The sequence below is a fragment of the Mus caroli genome, chromosome 14 (genome assembly GCF_900094665.2).
Source record: "Mus caroli chromosome 14, CAROLI_EIJ_v1.1, whole genome shotgun sequence".
In the NCBI taxonomy this organism is placed as follows: Eukaryota; Metazoa; Chordata; class Mammalia; order Rodentia; family Muridae; genus Mus; species Mus caroli.
In genome coordinates, this window is record NC_034583.1 from 57982074 (window position 1) to 57998468 (window position 16395).

Sequence of the window (16395 nt, forward strand, 5' to 3'; positions counted from 1 at the left end):
CTCTGCCTCCCGAGTGCTAGGATTAAAGGCGTGCGCCACCAATATTCTTAATTACTCAGAGAAGCAGGTGGTCTTCTTCTTCTTCTTCTTCTTCTTCTTCTTCTTCTTCCTCTTCCTCCTTCTCCCCCTCCTCCTCCTTCTTCTTCTCCCCCTTCTCCTTTTTCTTCTTCTCCCTCCTCCTCCTCCTTCTTCTCCCCCTTCTCCTTCTTCTTCTCCCTCCTCCTCCTCCTTCTTCCTCTTCTTCTTTTCCCTCTTCCTCCTCCTCCTCCTCCTCCTCTTTCTTTCCCTTTCAAACTGTGCTTTCTCTAACACTCTGGCCTTTGCTGCTTCTCCAGCTCTCATCCTGGTCTCGTGGCTGCTTGTCTGTCATGTGGCTGGCCTCATGCCAGCTTAACTCAAACAACATGGTCTCTTCTCTTTCTCTGGTCTTTCTCCCTCCCTCCTCCAGGCAACATACCTGCCTTTGGGGTTTTTCTTTTAAACTCTATTAAAATGGTCCTTGAGTTTCAAAATAAAACAAACAGAATTTTCAGGGTCAGGGGTGTTAGGAAGGTGACCTCCAGGTTAGGAGGGCATCTTAATCCAATATTCACAAGAGAGATTTTCAAAATATTAGAATTCAAAGTTGACATGAATTGCCCAAGGTCACAGTTAGTCTATGACAAGCTGGCTTCCTACTCTAGAGTTTTGTAGCACCTCCCTGGAGGCTGCTCCTGTCTGTTCCCAGCCTAGAGATTTGCCGTCTGATTCACAGCATACACTATTTCAGACTCTGAACCTCTAAGAACAAAAAGAGATTTTCCCCACAAAAGCTTCCCCACAAGTCAAGACCCTGTGATCAATGAGTGACTCCTAGGACCTAATCCATAGCTAATCTGAAGGGGGCTCAGGAAAACCATGTCCTTCAGCTCCACTCCCTAAGCCCAACCCCAAAGACTCCTGTGGATAGGAGTCCTTGGGCACCCCAAGGTAAATGAGGACCCCTCTGGCCTTCCTGTGAACCGTTCCCCCGCAATTCCTGGGATTCTTTGAAGCAGAAAAGGCTCCTCATGTTGTCTCAGGTTTGAAGACTCATCACCTACTGAGCTAGCCTCCTTCTTCCAGATCTGTGTGATTTGTTTGCCTCAAAACTCCAAAGACAGCTCCTACTGCTTCACTGGGCTTTGGAGGACCAATTAATCCTTGGTACCAGTCCCTCAAGCCAGTGATCTCTAGGAAGCTGTTAACCAAGAAGGAACCCCAGGGGAAAGCCACGCTGTCTTGTCCATAAAGGCTTATGCTCCCCGTGCTGGGGTAGGGCCCCCACAATCAGCATAAGCTGTAGTCCCAACTGCCCACCCACATGCTTGCTCGAGGAAGGCTTTGGGTTAGAACAAAGCATGACCTACCGTGGTCCTTCACCAGAGCTTCCATCTCCTCCTGGATGCCCTTGTGCCACTCAGTGATGTCCACATGCAGCGAATAGTCACAGCAGGACTTGCTGTCAGCCCACTCCCTCCACTGATCAAAGGCAGCCAATAGGCTTGTCCCGGGCTCAGGAACAACATGGTCAACTAGGAAGAAACAGACATATGCCATCCATCATCGTAAGAAACTCAAGAGCAGGTGCTTACCCACTTGAACCCTGAACTGAGCCCCCTGGGTCCCCACTGGAGACAGGGATCTCTCCAACAATGTCTAGGAATGCACTTAAGCCAACTGAGCACCCAACAGGGAGAAACTTGGCACTGGACTAGCCAGCAAGTGAAACCACGCATGAAAGACTCAGATCCGATTTATCTGAGTGAGACCCGGGGCACATTCCAAGGACAATGAGTCCTTATGGACAACAGCAGTGTCAGGGGGCCAGCAAGAGGAGCCAAACCCTTCTTTGTGCTGCTAGCTGCTGTGAGACGCCCCAGTAGATAGCTGGGCCTCAGCGAGGCTGGAGTGGAGCCATGCACGATAGGCCTTTCTAAAACACCCAGCAGAACCACTCACTCCTGGCCACTCAGGTTTCTCCCGTGTAATTCCACTCCATAATTGAAGGACAATCTTTCATCTTAAGGGTTCAAAGCATTTTGAAGCTGAGCTTGCTGTAATATTATTACTACAGTAGGCTGATACTTTGGACCAATGACCATGAACTCAGGCTACACAGTTTGTTCCCGGGGCTCCAGTGGTCACCCGCAGGTGTCCTTGGGTACATTATCCTGCCGCCCTAAGTCTCAGTGCTGCGTTTAAAGGGGATTGTATTTCCTACTGACTCTGTTATGAAGATCACACATAGTCAGGAAGTCTATCAACCTGACATTGCTCCTTAATCTAAATCATCCAGGGCCTTCCTCCCACGTTGTAGACGCTGATTAAAGTCCCCAACAAGCTCTGTGAGATCCTGGCTGACCTCCACAGCATGACCCAATCTCTGCCACGTACTCTATCTGCAAGCTATCTTTCAGTTGTTACATCAGGATAGTTCCTCTACCCCAGGCCTTGGCACATGTTATTATCTCTCATAGGTTCCCTGGAGGATTCTTGCCCAGCTTCCTTGAGGACATGAGGTTTTGTGGAACTATTGTCACCTATCTTCTGTATACATGCACACACACACACACACACACACACACACACACACAAAAGCACTAAAATTAGTTGTCCAAGGTTCAATAAAACTCATGCAGCAATAAGGAAAAAGAGCTCAGGTCTCTGGGCACCTAAAGCCAGAAGCTATTCCTCCATATGAAATATTAATTTCCTACACTCAGGATCAAAACTTGCAGATGCAACTAAGTTGTGATTGGCTTAACTTGGCTTCATACAAATCAGAGATACAGTCACGAGGCACAGCAGCTACCCTTGCCTAATCATTATAAATTATGTACATGTATTGAATGTCACACTGCACCCTGTAAGCCCACGTCATTACTAGATGGCAATTAAAATAAATATATTTTTTAACATGCTTCTAAGTTCTTTTGAGAGAACTCTTTTTGCACCACTCACTCACTGGGGTCTTCCCAGGCACAGGCATAAAGACCTGTCTATGCAATGAAAGGGATCCACAGCTACCTAGTATCTAGAACATGGTGTCAGCTGATAACGGCTTTAGCAAAAGGCTTCCCTAGAAACTCTGTCAAGACAATTCCAATTTTCCTCCCTCAACTGTGTTCCCTATTCCACCCCACTCCCCGACAACAACAAAAACATCACTTGTTAGCAGCGAGCACTTAGACTGTCTGTGGCTACAGCCGGCCTCACCCACAGAGACCTTGTAAGACCCTTGAGCTGCAGCTGCAGCCCTCATGCACGTCTGCCAGGAAGGACAACTCAAACATCTCCCCTGAGCACAGCTGGCTGCGACCCCCTGCAGATGTCTCCAGTGTCCTCCGTATTCTCTGCCCCCAGCTCGGTCTTACTCCTCTGACTCACCCTGTTCCTGACCACCCCTCGCTCCGAGCTCAGGCAGTGCCCCTCACTCAAATCCACGCCCTTGGCTCTTCACCTGGCACCACCTCCCCACCAAGCTCATGAACGCTCACCATCTTGGGTCTCACTATCATCTGCAAAGGCTTCTGAGCACAACACACACACACACACACACACACACACACACACACACACACACACACACACACACAGTACAGTTGTGAGCTCCTCAGAGCAGGTACAGTGTTCAGATACAGAAGCAGCTCAAGGCATGCCCACTCCTTGGCACCCAAACCTCACCTTTCATTTTGCTGAAAATGTAAATGGGGTTCAGGTACACCCTCAGTATCGGTGAGCAGCATTCTCTGATAACCCTAAGACACCAAAATCTGTAAATACCCAAGTTCCTTGCATAAATTTTGGCATAGAGTGTGCATCCCACGAGATCCGTGTACTTTTGTAAGGAGGCTGAGAATTGACCCCAGGACCCCAGCATGCTACACCTGGGCTCCACTCCAGACCCTCTCCCTGTGCCTTGTACCCTCGCTATCTTGTTTGCTTGCAGTACCTGGTGCAGTGACACATAGCGCTCCACCTGAGTTGACCTGTTATTAATACTAACATTAAGGCAAATTTCAATTTTTGCATTTTGAAACTTTCCAGAAATGTTTTCCAAACTTTTTTTTAATTTGTGGTTTGGCTGAACCCAGAATTAACTAAATCCACAGATGCAGAATCTTTGGATCTGATGAGTCAACTATGCTCTCCTGGTAACAGGGTCAGCTTTCCCATGCAACCCAGAAGGCTGCTATGAAGCCTAGAGACCCTCATGCCCCACCCTGCTGGACAAGGAATGTTTCTCCCATCAGACCGCATGGAGCACAAAGGAAAACTGCCTTCTTCAAAGCCGGCTTTTCTAAAATAGAAATAATTTTAAGTTACTAGCACATCTACTCAATTACCCCCACCAGTCTCCCCTAAACCAACCAACTCAATCTGGTACATTTTCTCTATAACTTTTTTCTATTGTATTTTATTCTATTTCCTTGTTTATAGTCTCTTTCCCAAAAGCTTAAAGGTGGCTTTAAAAAGATACCCAAGCCAGTCCTGGCTGACACATCTGCATTCTCAGCATGCAGGTGTTGAAGATAGGAGGAGCTTGGCAAGTTTGAGGCCAGCCTGGGCTACAGAGTGCGTAAGTCAACCAGAAACACACAGTGACACCCTGCCTAAAAAAATACCAAGTGGACAACAATGAAACCTTCCAATATAAGAAGACCCCATCACACAGAAACAAGAGGAATGGATGACTAGGGGGAAGGGAAAAAGAATGGTGGCCCATAGAATGAAATCAAGAACAAGGCTGTATGTTACATGTTCATATATGTGAAGACATACATATATAAATGCATCATATGTACACATGTGCAGACCTGCATAGATGCTTTGTTAGTATCATATGCATGCATGCATGTTTGCTTGTATGTGTGCATGCCTCTGTAGATAACATTTTGAAAGCCTTGTGCATCAGCTAGACTTCAGTTCAGGGCCACACCCAGGAAGTTTGACATCAAGGAGCTCTCCTTCCTTAGGGACCAACAAGCCGCATCTTCTCTCAAAAGGACACTGAACGCAGCAATGCTCAGTCTGGGAATAATAATGTTCATCCCAGGGAGGATGAGGATTATTGTAAATATCTTAATATTGGATTGGATAAAATAATTTATACCTACACACTGAATGTCTTGATTGGCCCAGCTCAGAGAATAAAGTCTAAGCCCTTCCCCTAGACTGGTTCCCTTTTGCCCCATTTATCCTGTCAGCAGGAAACAGAGCTGCTTTGAGGTACTCTTCTTCTTGAAGACTTATTTTCAGTTTGTGTGTGTGGTGTTTTACCTTCCATGGAAGTCTGTGCACCACCTGTGTACCTAGTGCCCACAGAGGCCAGAAGAGAGCACAGGACCCCCAGAACTAGAATGACAGGCGGCTGTGAGTCAACCTGTGGGGGCTGAGAGCCAAACCTAGGTTCTCTAGAAGAGCAGCAAGTGCTTGCTAACCACTGAGCCATCTCTCCAACCCCAGAACACCCTTTAAGACCCTATGTTTTAAGATTTGGTGATAGAAGTTCCTGAGCATTAAACACATGCATATTCCTCATATTCCTCTCCCCCCCTCTCACTCCCCCAGTGCTGGACGTCAGACCGAGTGTGTCGTAGGCAAGACCTCTATGAACGATTGAACTACATGGTCGGGCCTCTCATTTTTATGAGAAAAAAAACGTTTCTTTCAACTGCATGCTTCTTTCCACGAGATCTGTCTGATATCTCTCTACCTAAGGAAGCTGAGATTCCTGGGTAGGGTGCTCTGTGTAGGATGCTTGCCCCTCAGGGCAGCTCAAGCAAGGATCGGGCTGTGGCTCAGCCTCCACTCCACAAGGCAGTAGGGACAGTGGCCAGGGATACCTTCAGACCAGTAACAGGACCCACAAAGGGACTCAGACAATGTGACGCCATGCTTCTCCATCCTCAAGGAACACGAGAAGCTCCTTGGGTGTACACACCCATCTGTGGCCTCACCCTTTCCTTGCCCCCATTCTGGAATCACGGGTCCAGGCAGTGACCTGGGGAAGGGAGTTTCTGATAAGCAGCCATTCTAAATCTGGCTGAGTGTAGACTGTTTTTCCATTTGCCTCTCCTTCCACTCCCACCCACTCAGGCCTTTGAGGGGCCTGTTCACCACACAATGGTAATGCCACCTTCAAAACACGACCAGGCTCCCGGGGCTACAAGGCTAGGCCCTCTATAGGCACAACCGAAGTTGGTATCTGATTAGGGAGCCCAGCACTTCTGAGAGACAAACATGTGTCCTCTAAGCTAGTGACACTTGCAAATGTGTCCCTGAAAGGCCTTCGGGAGCTTTCCCACCGTTCTCCTTCCATGGAAGGTCTCCAGGGAAGAGCTGTTCCTCAGAAACAGGGCAGAAGGTCAGGATCATTTCCGGAGGGACCGAGGGTCCTTACTGAGGATGCAATCCGGAAAACATCACTCACAGATCATCTGTACGATGACCTTCCTGGGCTAGCGGGCCCTGTGAGAAAGGAATAGCCACCCACCAAGCAGCCAGCAACAGCAAGAAGGTGAACATTAGAGTCAAAGCACCCCAAGACATGGGCCTGCTTCCTCCGGTGGCCTTCCTTGCTGTTGTTTTTTGGGGGGGTTCCTGGATTCATCTACTAAACAGGCACAAGGCTCCCCTCCACGCAGAGCTGAGGGTACATATGGGGCATGGGGAAAGTATCTGTGAAATGCCTTGCATACGCTGCCTTTTCTGCCCTCCTTAGAGCATTGCCACAGAGTCCATAGATGCCCAGAGCGTGCCCTGGAACCATCGGCTGAATCTGGACACACGCTTTCAATGAAAATCCCGGGCTTCCCAGAGAATGACTGACTACAAGTTGTCAGTTCTTAATTCTGAAAGGCCTAAACCCAAACTGCTCCAGAATCTGAAATATCTTGACACGTATGGAAAGTTCCACGCTGACCTCATATTGCAGGCATGTTAACGGATTGTACAGAATTGCTTTCAGGGGCCAGGGAAGGAGCTTCGTTGGTAGAAGGCTTTCTTAACATGCCTATGCCCCCGTACTCAAAAAACTAGGTCTGTAAACCCAGCATGTAGGAGGTAAAGGAAGCTGATGGATCAAAGCAAGTTGGAAGCCAGCCTGGGATACAGGATACATGAGACTGTGACACACAAAAAAATGCCCATGAACAGTATATAAAGTCAATAAGAAAGATTACATAGGAATTTCATGTTTAGACCGGGTCCTGGACCCCATCTTCAAGATAACTCATTATATATGTCCAAATACCTCACTCTGAAATTTGAAACCCTTCTGGTCCCAAGCACTTCAGATAAACGGTGCTGGACCTGTAGTATTGCCTGGAGTATTTCTATAAAAACCTCCAAAGGATCCTACTTCTTTTGGGGAGCCTAACTGAGATATAACACAAAACTCACCCAGTTAAGGGCACAACTCAATATTTTTAGGATATCCATGTTTCTGTACAAGCATCGTCACATCTAATTTTAAAACACCTCCCCATTAAGAAAAAAAGCAAAAGGAACGCTAGCAGTCCCTCCCCACCCCTTCCTGCTCATCAGCCCAAAGCAGCCACTAATCTAATCGCTGTCAGTTCACATAAAGCAGAAGTGTACACAGCGTGGTCTTCTGGGTCTCCTCTGCTGCTTCCAAGGGCAGCCACTGCAGCGTGAGCCAGCACTTTATTCCTCTTCAGGACCTGCAGTGGCTCTGCTACCCCATACTTATGCTCTTGGGACGTGAGCAAAATCTTAAAGACCCAAAGAAATACACAGCAACTTGAAAACCCTGAATAAAAAATCCCTTTGGAATTTGCAGTATCTCAAAGACTCAACAATTTTAACCTTTTCTTTAAAAAAAAAAATTGTTGTAGGCTCAAGTGCAGTTTTCATTTGTTTGTTATGTAGTGGTGTGTGTTCACGTGTGTATACTGGTGAGTGTGCATCCTTGTGTATTTGCATGTTGAGGTCAGAGGTTACCATCAGACGTCTTGCTCAATCACTCTATGCTGAGACAGGCTATTCCACCTGAACCCAGAACTCACCAGTTTGGCTAGTAGAGCCAGCCAGCTAGCTGTGGGGATTCGCTTTTCACCTCCCAGGTGCTGGAATTAAGGGTGGGCCGCCATGCTTATCGAACATTCACATGGATGCTAGGAACCCACACTCTGACATGACAAGTCATTTACCCACTGGACCCTCTCCCCACAAGCCTTCACATGCAGTTTTAAAAAATGGTACAGAAAGATGACTCACACCCTTCTCCCAACATCCAAGTCTGCACAATTCTCTGGCTTCCATTCCCACTTCTGATATGTCCTCAGGAGGCAGTCTGAACAACTCAACAGTGGGCCACAAGCTGGGTCTCCTCACCTCTTCCCCTCTCCCCTAACCTTCATCTGCCTTCAATCTCCCTCAGAGCCTGTCTTGGTCCTAGCACTTGCCAGACAACGGAGCCTGAGGGATGGCTCCAGTACCAGGCAAAATCCACCCCATCCCCCTATAAACACCTTAAATGGGAGACACCAGTGATAGTCTCCGTCTCACAAAGGAAGCTCCCTGTCACAAGATACATGGAGCTGCCCACCTCCGAAGTCCACCTACCCATGCCTTCTCATGGGTTGTGCCTGGTAGGAGGAAGTGACCCATTCCTTCCAAGCTGCAGGAAAATGACTCTAGGAGACCAACTAGAGATGGAAGTTGGGAGCAAGGGAGAAAAACGGTCAGCATTGCCAACTCAGTGATGTCCATGGCTCGAGCCCTTAGAAAGGCATCTCCAGCCTTTGCTCCTATCCCAGAAGAGCATACACGTTCACAGCACCTGATTTAAGAAACGCCCAATGTCCTCTCCAGCAGTCACCCACAGTGAGGAGGGGACAACGAACCTGTTGCAGTGTGACACCTCAGCTTGTATTTATTTCAAGCAATCCTATCAATTCGTGGGCATCCTCCTGTCTACGCATTTCACAAAGTGATGTCTTGGACCTTCCTTTGATTGATACTCAATGTAGGCATGCAAGGTGGGTATATGACCCTCCAGTCACAGCTGGGAGACACGCAGGCCTCCATTGCCTATCTGCTATAGTAATTTGAATGAGAAATGCTCTATAGAAGCCCAGGTATTTGTACACTTGGTCCTCAGGAGGTGTCACTGCTTGGGGAGGTTTGGAACTAGGAGGTATGGCCTAGCTGAGGGATGTGGATCACTTTGACAGTTCTCAGCCGCACCCCATTTCTATGCCCTCTCTGCTCCCTGCATGTGGGTGAGGATGTGATCTCTCCCCCTCTGCCTCCTGCCCCAGCAGCCTGCTGCCATGCATTTCCCCTGCTCCAACTATTATAGACTCTGTTTCTGAACTGTGAGTCAAAATAAAACTCTTCCTTCCATAAGTTACTTTGGTCGTGGGGGTTCATCATACAACTGAAGGGGAATCCACGCAAACTGGGAACGTGAAGCCACTTGCCTTCCTCCAGCCTCCAGCGACAAACATCTTCTGTGCTGCAGAGTGGTTGCCCCTTCCCATGCTCTTGTCTGCCCAGAATGACCCTCTCCAGGACAAACAGCTTAACTGGCTTTCTAGGGCTTGGGGGCTTGAGCTCATTCACTCACAAAGGTTGAACATGGTTTGGGCAGTATCTGAAAGTTTTATCAAACCATGAGCCATGTGGCAGTTTGAATGAGAATGCCCCTCCCCCCATAGGCTCATAGATTTGAATGTTTGGTCTGCAGTTGGTGGAACTGTTTGGGAAGAATTCAGAGGTGTGGCCTTGTTGGAGGAAGTGTGTCACCACAGGGGTGGGATTTAAGGTTGCAAAAGTCACCATCCCCAGTTAGTACTTGAGCTCCTCCCTTCCCCTCCCTCCCCTCTCTCACTGCCTCATGGTTGTGGATCAGCTGTAAGCTCTCAGGCACTGCTCCAGTGACTGTCTGCCTGCTCCCATGCCCCCCACCATGATGACAAATGACTGGCTTACTGACACTGTAATCAAGCCTTCAATTGAATGCTTTTTTTTATAAGACACCTTGGTCATGGTGTCTCTTTGCAGCAACAGAACTGTTACTAAGGCAAGCCACATAGCTAGGGAGATGGATCAATGGGCAGAGTGGACAACATGCTTACTGCACAAGTATGAGGACTGGAGTCCATATCCCAGCACCCATTAAAACATAAGCACACAACAAAACCCCAGTAAAGCAGCAGGCATGTCTCTGCGACTTGCTGACCAGCTTGTCCAGTTAAAACAGTGAGTTCCAGGTTCAGTGAGAGACCACTTCATAAACACACACACACACAACAAAAACCCTGAGCCCTGTCAATGGATCTGCAGAAGCCCAGATTAACCACAGAAGGTCTTCAAAGACTAAGATGTCATACACAAGACTGTTACCTCATGACAAAGAAGCCAACTGACATATAAGCGGGCTGGGTAGACTCAACCTGGAGAGATTTTGCAACTAAGATCAGGATGTCAAAAGTTTGCTAGGACCACCTACCACTTTCCTGACAAAGAATCCAGGTTCTGGGCAAGTTTTAAAAGTTACATAATCATGGCTGTCAAGATGTCTCAGTGGGTGGAAGTGCCCGCTCCACCCCCCCAAGCCTAATGACCTGAAGCACATGGTAGAGAGAAAAAAAGAGGCTCCTGAAGGTTATCCTCCAACCTCCACACTGTGGCACTCCCTCACCATGCATGCATACACCTCCAAACACTAGATAAATATATGTGTGTGATTATATATATATCTTTTTAAAGATAAATAACCAGATGGAACAGCTTTGGAGCTTAACTCAGGTCTGAACCCTAAATCTCTTTTTTTCCTTTTTCACTATAATAGAAGAAAAGATTACCCATAATCCTACCACCTTATTAATAACTATTTGTCATAATCTGTCATGCAGATACATATATCTGCATGTAATGAGGGGTCAAAACAGGCCATGCTCCTTGTTTCCTGTGTGGAGCTTCACTTTATCTTAAGAGCAGGTTGGGCTACCATCTTCTTGGTCCATCCTCTGATGAAAGACGCCCTTGGGGGTGTCCATCAATTTCACCTTGTCCCTGAGAAACAGCCTGCAGCTTTTCCCACATCCCTCCAATGATGCATAATGTTCTTAGGAACACACTCATGTTCCTAACTGGTCCACTACTTCGAGGTCCTTCCTAGAGAGGATGCTGAAGTTGGCATGGCATGAACAGATAGACTGAAGCGCTCAGTCCAGATGATCAAAATGGCTTCACTCTGCCCCCAGCAACTCATAGAAACGTGACTCCAGATAATTCTGGTGTTCAGTTAACATGTTTGCTACTTAAAGAGGCAAACACAACACCCCCTTCACCCTTCACAGCTGCCTTTGTTCTAGAAAACTGGCCACTTTCCAAGACCCATCTAGGAGGACAGAGGGACCCATGGAGGGTCTTGTAGACCATGTTGTACAAACAGAATCCCTGTGCCAAGAAGCCTGGACCAGTGGCCACTTTTGCCGTCTTAATTCTAACTCTTGCTCAGCCCTCCTTCAGCTGTGGGCCTGCATCAAGGCCAATTTCCCAGCTAACATTAGGCGTGCACAAAGGAGGCCACAGGGTAGGGCAGCCCAGGCCCTTCGTCCCAGCACTGAGAGAAGCTGTGTCCCCTCTCTACTCTATGTTCATGTCACAGCAAGGACAATTCATAGAAAACACCATGCCTGCAGCAGGAGGACACAACCGTGGCCTGCGGGAGAAAGCAAGGAGAGTCAAGGGTGACCAAAATACCCTAGCCAAACCCATTCACTTGCCATGCTGCAGGCTCCGGGCTGCGTAGGGTTTCTCTAAGAAATGTTGAAGTCACTGGCTGAGGGAGGGGTGAGGTTCCTGTTTCCTGTCATTTGACAAGCACTCTGGATCGGACTCTGAACAAAAGCCACATTGACAGCAGCTCCCATCCCCTCACCAGAGCGAGAAACACACTCTGCCTCCAAAGGGTGTGTCAAGCCTGGAATTCCTCTAGCTTTGGAGAAGTGACTGCCCAGCCCTGCCAGCACCCTGCTCTCAGAGACACTGCAAGCCCTCAAACTCACCAGCTCTCACATCCTCAGACCACAGGGGTTCACTCATCTGAAAAGATGGAAGGAAATAGTTGCTCATTCAAATGTCTGGGGACCAGTGCTATAACTGTGCACTCTGAGCTTGCAGGAAACAGGGACAATGACAAGTCACGGGTCTGGCCTTGGATCCTGGCACGACCCTTGATGAGGTCCAGAAAGCTGAGCAAGTTATTTAACTCCTCAGTGCCTCAACTTCCCCATCTGCAAAAGAGGCACAGCAAGAGCATCTATGTGGGAAACTGAAACCACATTGCCTGGGATTGCAGCCCAGTACCAATTCTCTCACTGGTTGTAGAACCTCAAGGTCCTTGACCCTCTCTGGACCTCAGTCTTATCTGTAAAATAGACATTATTCTAATCACTGCACACAGGGCTGTTGTGAAATAGCAGTTAACACGGGAGAACAGGAAGCTGTTTCGTGTGATTCCCAACCAGTGGTGTGGTCTCTAAAGCGTAAAGCTCCTCTTGGGGAGACCAGGCACACACACCCCATCAGCAGGGGAAGGGATGGGAATGAGGGTGGCCTCAAGCAGGGAGTTTCAGAGGAAGAACAGGGTGTGGGGAGGAACTGGATAAAGGCTGTGCCTCGGGAAGGCCAAGGCCACAGCACCACAAGAAAGGCTTGGAACTCTGAATCATGCCCTCAGAGGAACAGGCTTCTGCAGAAACAGACACAAACCCAAGGAACTAGACAAGGCTGTCCTATTTATGGGGCAAGTGGGTAAGTCAGAAAGATCCTCTGAGGGATGTCAGGAAAGGAGACTTCTCACTTCCTGCGGAAATTCCCTGCACTGCCCGCCACCACACATACCTACTCACTCAGGGATGCCAGGATACAAAACAAAACAAAACAAAACAAAACAAAACAAAACAAAACAAAACACACCCCTATATGAAAAGTGTTAGGATCAGGTAAACTCACTTCCCAATGTTAAGAGGACTCAGATGTGGGGAAAGCTGCCAATCAGGGCAGATAACAAACTGGCCTCATTAGCAGGGCTCTCTGTCATCCCAATAAAAACCAAAGCAACCTGATCCCAGAGCTTCCTAGAGGTCTCCCTGAACATCAGCCCCATCCACAGCAGGTTGACAGTGTTGGAGCAAAGCTTACTTTCAAACTCCCTAGGGACACAGGAAGCCTGGGCTGGCTGGATGCCTGGGTCTTTCCCATGTGTATATGTGCACACAGGGTGTGTGTGTGTGTGTGTGTGTGTGTGTGTGTGTGCGCGCGCGCGCGCTCTCACGTGCCCATGAGTGAATGTATATGCATGTATATGGAAGTTCTGTGGACCGAGGACAGCCTCAAGATTTTCCTCATGAGGCTAGGTCCACCCTCCCTGGTCAGATTGAGCTGTGAACACCAACAACACTGAGCATGGTGACACGGGGTGGGCCACTGCCTGGGCTGGCCAGATGAGGTGGCTGGAGAAATATGTCATTCATGACACTTCCTCTGTTTGTCTCAGTTTTCAGTTGCCCTGGACTACAGAACCACAGAGTTGGTGCTGGCTTGCCAGAAATAAGAGATTATGGGACAGGATGGAACATCATAGGAGAAAGAAGAAGGAAGGAAAGAAAGGAGAGAGAGACAGAGAGAGAGAGAGAGATAATGAAAGCAAGAAATTAAGAAAGAAGAAAGAAAGAGAGGGGGAGGGAGGGAGGGAGGGAGGGAGGGAGGGAGAGAGAAAGGAAGAAAGAAAGAAAGAAAGAAGAAAGAAAGAAAGAAAGAAAGAAAGAAAGAAAGAAAGAAAGGAAGGAAGAAGAAAGGAAGAAGGAAGAATGGAGGGAGGGGAGGAAGAAAGGAGGGAGTTAAGGGAGGAAGGAAGAAAGGAAGGAAGAAGGGAGAGAGGGAAGGAAAAAAGGAGGAAAGGAAGGAAGGGAGGGAGGGAGGGAGGAGGAAGGGAGGGAGGAAGGAAGGAAGGAACAAACGAATGAACGAACGAACGAAGGAAGGAAGGAAGGAAAGCCAGCCATATGCTATAAGGCTTCTATGTACAAAGAATGAGATTACCTCAGTTTCCATTGTAAAGGGTCCTTATCCAAGAAGACAGTCCAAGGCTAGACTTGAGGTTTTAGACTTCCCCTTAGCAGAGACTAACGGGAACACACACATTTACTTATGCAAAGCTGGGTCAGGATACTCCCAGAAACCCAAAGGCCACAGACAATAACAGGAAAGAACAATGTGCCAGTCAAGGAGAAGGGTCATGTGTACATGTCCCTGGACGTCCACACAGAAACACTACAGCCTGATGACAGTGACTCGTCTGTGAAAATATGGATTGAAACAAACTGTACTGTGCTCACACCTATATGTGAGGACATAGTTTACGGATAATGCATGGTTACCGTAAAGAAAGAAGCACTTAGTTCAAATACGAACCACAGAGTATACAGGAGCCGATCCGTACATCCCACCCTCACACAAAAGCTGCTGTACGGCTGGCTCCCTGTACCGTCAGGAATAGATCGGTTTTCTGGGCTTGGAGCTAAACTAAGAAACAAAAACAAAAAAGGCTGGCCTCCCCTGTTTGTTCCAACATTGCACAATGCCTCTTACATCCCCTCCAAACGAAGTCCAGCAGGGAAGGAAGACTCGGTGAGGTCATCTGTTGACTGGGCTCAATTTAAAGCCAAAAGGGTGGGGGTGGGGGAGGGGCGGGGTGTTTTCTTCCTAGGAACCTGGACTGAATTCAAAAGTCCAGCACAAACCATATCACAGCCTCACTGGAGCCTGACACAGCCACTGCACTGGCCAGTGTCTCCCTTTTCCACTGGGGATGACGGTTCAATGGGCGTGTTTTGTCCCCAGTTGGTTAGAAAGACTGAATAGGAAGGAGCCAATCTGGACAGCGTCTGATAACGAACACTGTTGGATCCTGATAAGGGGCCTCTGCTTAGCCTCCAGGGGACACCCACCAGCACCCCATCACACGTAAATAAAGTATGCGCTCACAATAACACAGGCTCACAATATGCTCTCCGGGTTTTCAGAAACAACAGCGAAACCAGACCCGAAGCACAGCTCCTAACGCAAAAGCACCTGAAAACTGAAAAAAAACGAGGGGAACCATACACACAATTTATCCAACCAGCCGAAGAAAAGATCATTCTTCTCCCCCATCCATACACATAAATATAATTTAAATACAGTGCTAAAATAGTTTAGTAGATAAATTGTTCATCACAAAAGTTCTTTCGTTAAAATAAAGGGGGAGGGGACCCAGTAGACACAATGCTGTTTGCCTATAGTCCTAGAATTCAGAAGGTGAGGCAGAAGCTCTCTTGAGCCTATGAGTTTTAAGACCATTCTAGGCAACAAATAACAAATAAATAAAATAAAAATGACCTAATTAGGGCTGGTAAGGTGACTCAGCAGGTCAAGAAAGTGGCTGCCAAGCCTAATGGCTATTCAGTCCCCAGGGCCACATGGTAGAAAGAGCACCAACTCCTTCCACTTTTCCTCTGAAAATTAAATTTTTAATAAATTTAAATTAGTAAAGTAAAATTGAGGGTAAAGAGAGTTTGGGTTTGTACTTAACTGGTAAATATGCTTAAGAGGTGCAAGGTCTTGGGTTCAAAGCCCATGACCCAAAAGAAAAAGCAACATCCAACTGGCCACACAGACCAGACTGTCTCCCATAGAGACACAGTGAAGACATCCAGCAGAGTAGCAGTTTTCCACAGAAGTCTGCAATGACTCCACACTACCTTTTCCTAGAGAGGAAGTTACAGGCGTTCCTTAACCAATCACTTCGTTCATTGTGGTTGACTTCATACATCCAGTAACAGTGCTATACTATTTTTTTTTTTTTTTTTTTTTTTTTGGTTTTTCAAGACAGGGTTTCTCTGTGTAGCCCTGGCTGTCCTCAAACTCACTCTGTAGAAAAAACTGGCCTCAGAAATCTGCCTGCCTCCGCCTCCCACGTGCTGGGATTAAAGGCGTGCACTACCACCGCCCGGCAGTGCTATACTATTTTAACTATGACCGTTTTGTAGTTTGTTTTAGTATCTACCCAGTTGTGATCTCCTGTCTCTCTTTATCATGACCTTTTGGAATATTCTCATCTCTTACCATCTTTTTTTAATCTCCCACCTGACCTTCAGACACACACACACATGCAGCCTGTATTATTGTGAGCACATACTTTATTTACGTGTGATGGGGTGCTGGTGGGTGTCCCCTGGAGGCTAAGCAGAGGTCCCTTATCAGGATCCAACAGTGTTCGTTATCAGACGCTGTCCAGATTGGCTCCTTTTAAGATTTGTGTGTGTGTGTGTGTGTGTGTGTGTGTGTGTGTGT

At 47.6% G+C, this 16395-nt stretch overlaps 1 protein-coding gene across 2 annotated transcripts in view; it reads right to left on the minus strand.

Annotated features, from left to right (window-relative positions):
- The window catches only part of Dpysl2 (dihydropyrimidinase like 2), a 105096-nt gene that overhangs the window by 30172 nt on the left and 58529 nt on the right, over window positions 1–16395 (minus strand). For both annotated transcript variants that reach the window (XM_021181296.2, XM_021181298.2), the window contains exon 4: window positions 1389–1553. In XM_021181296.2, coding sequence (XP_021036955.1) covers window positions 1389–1553 — 165 coding nt within the window. The remainder of the gene's footprint in view (window positions 1–1388; window positions 1554–16395) is intronic.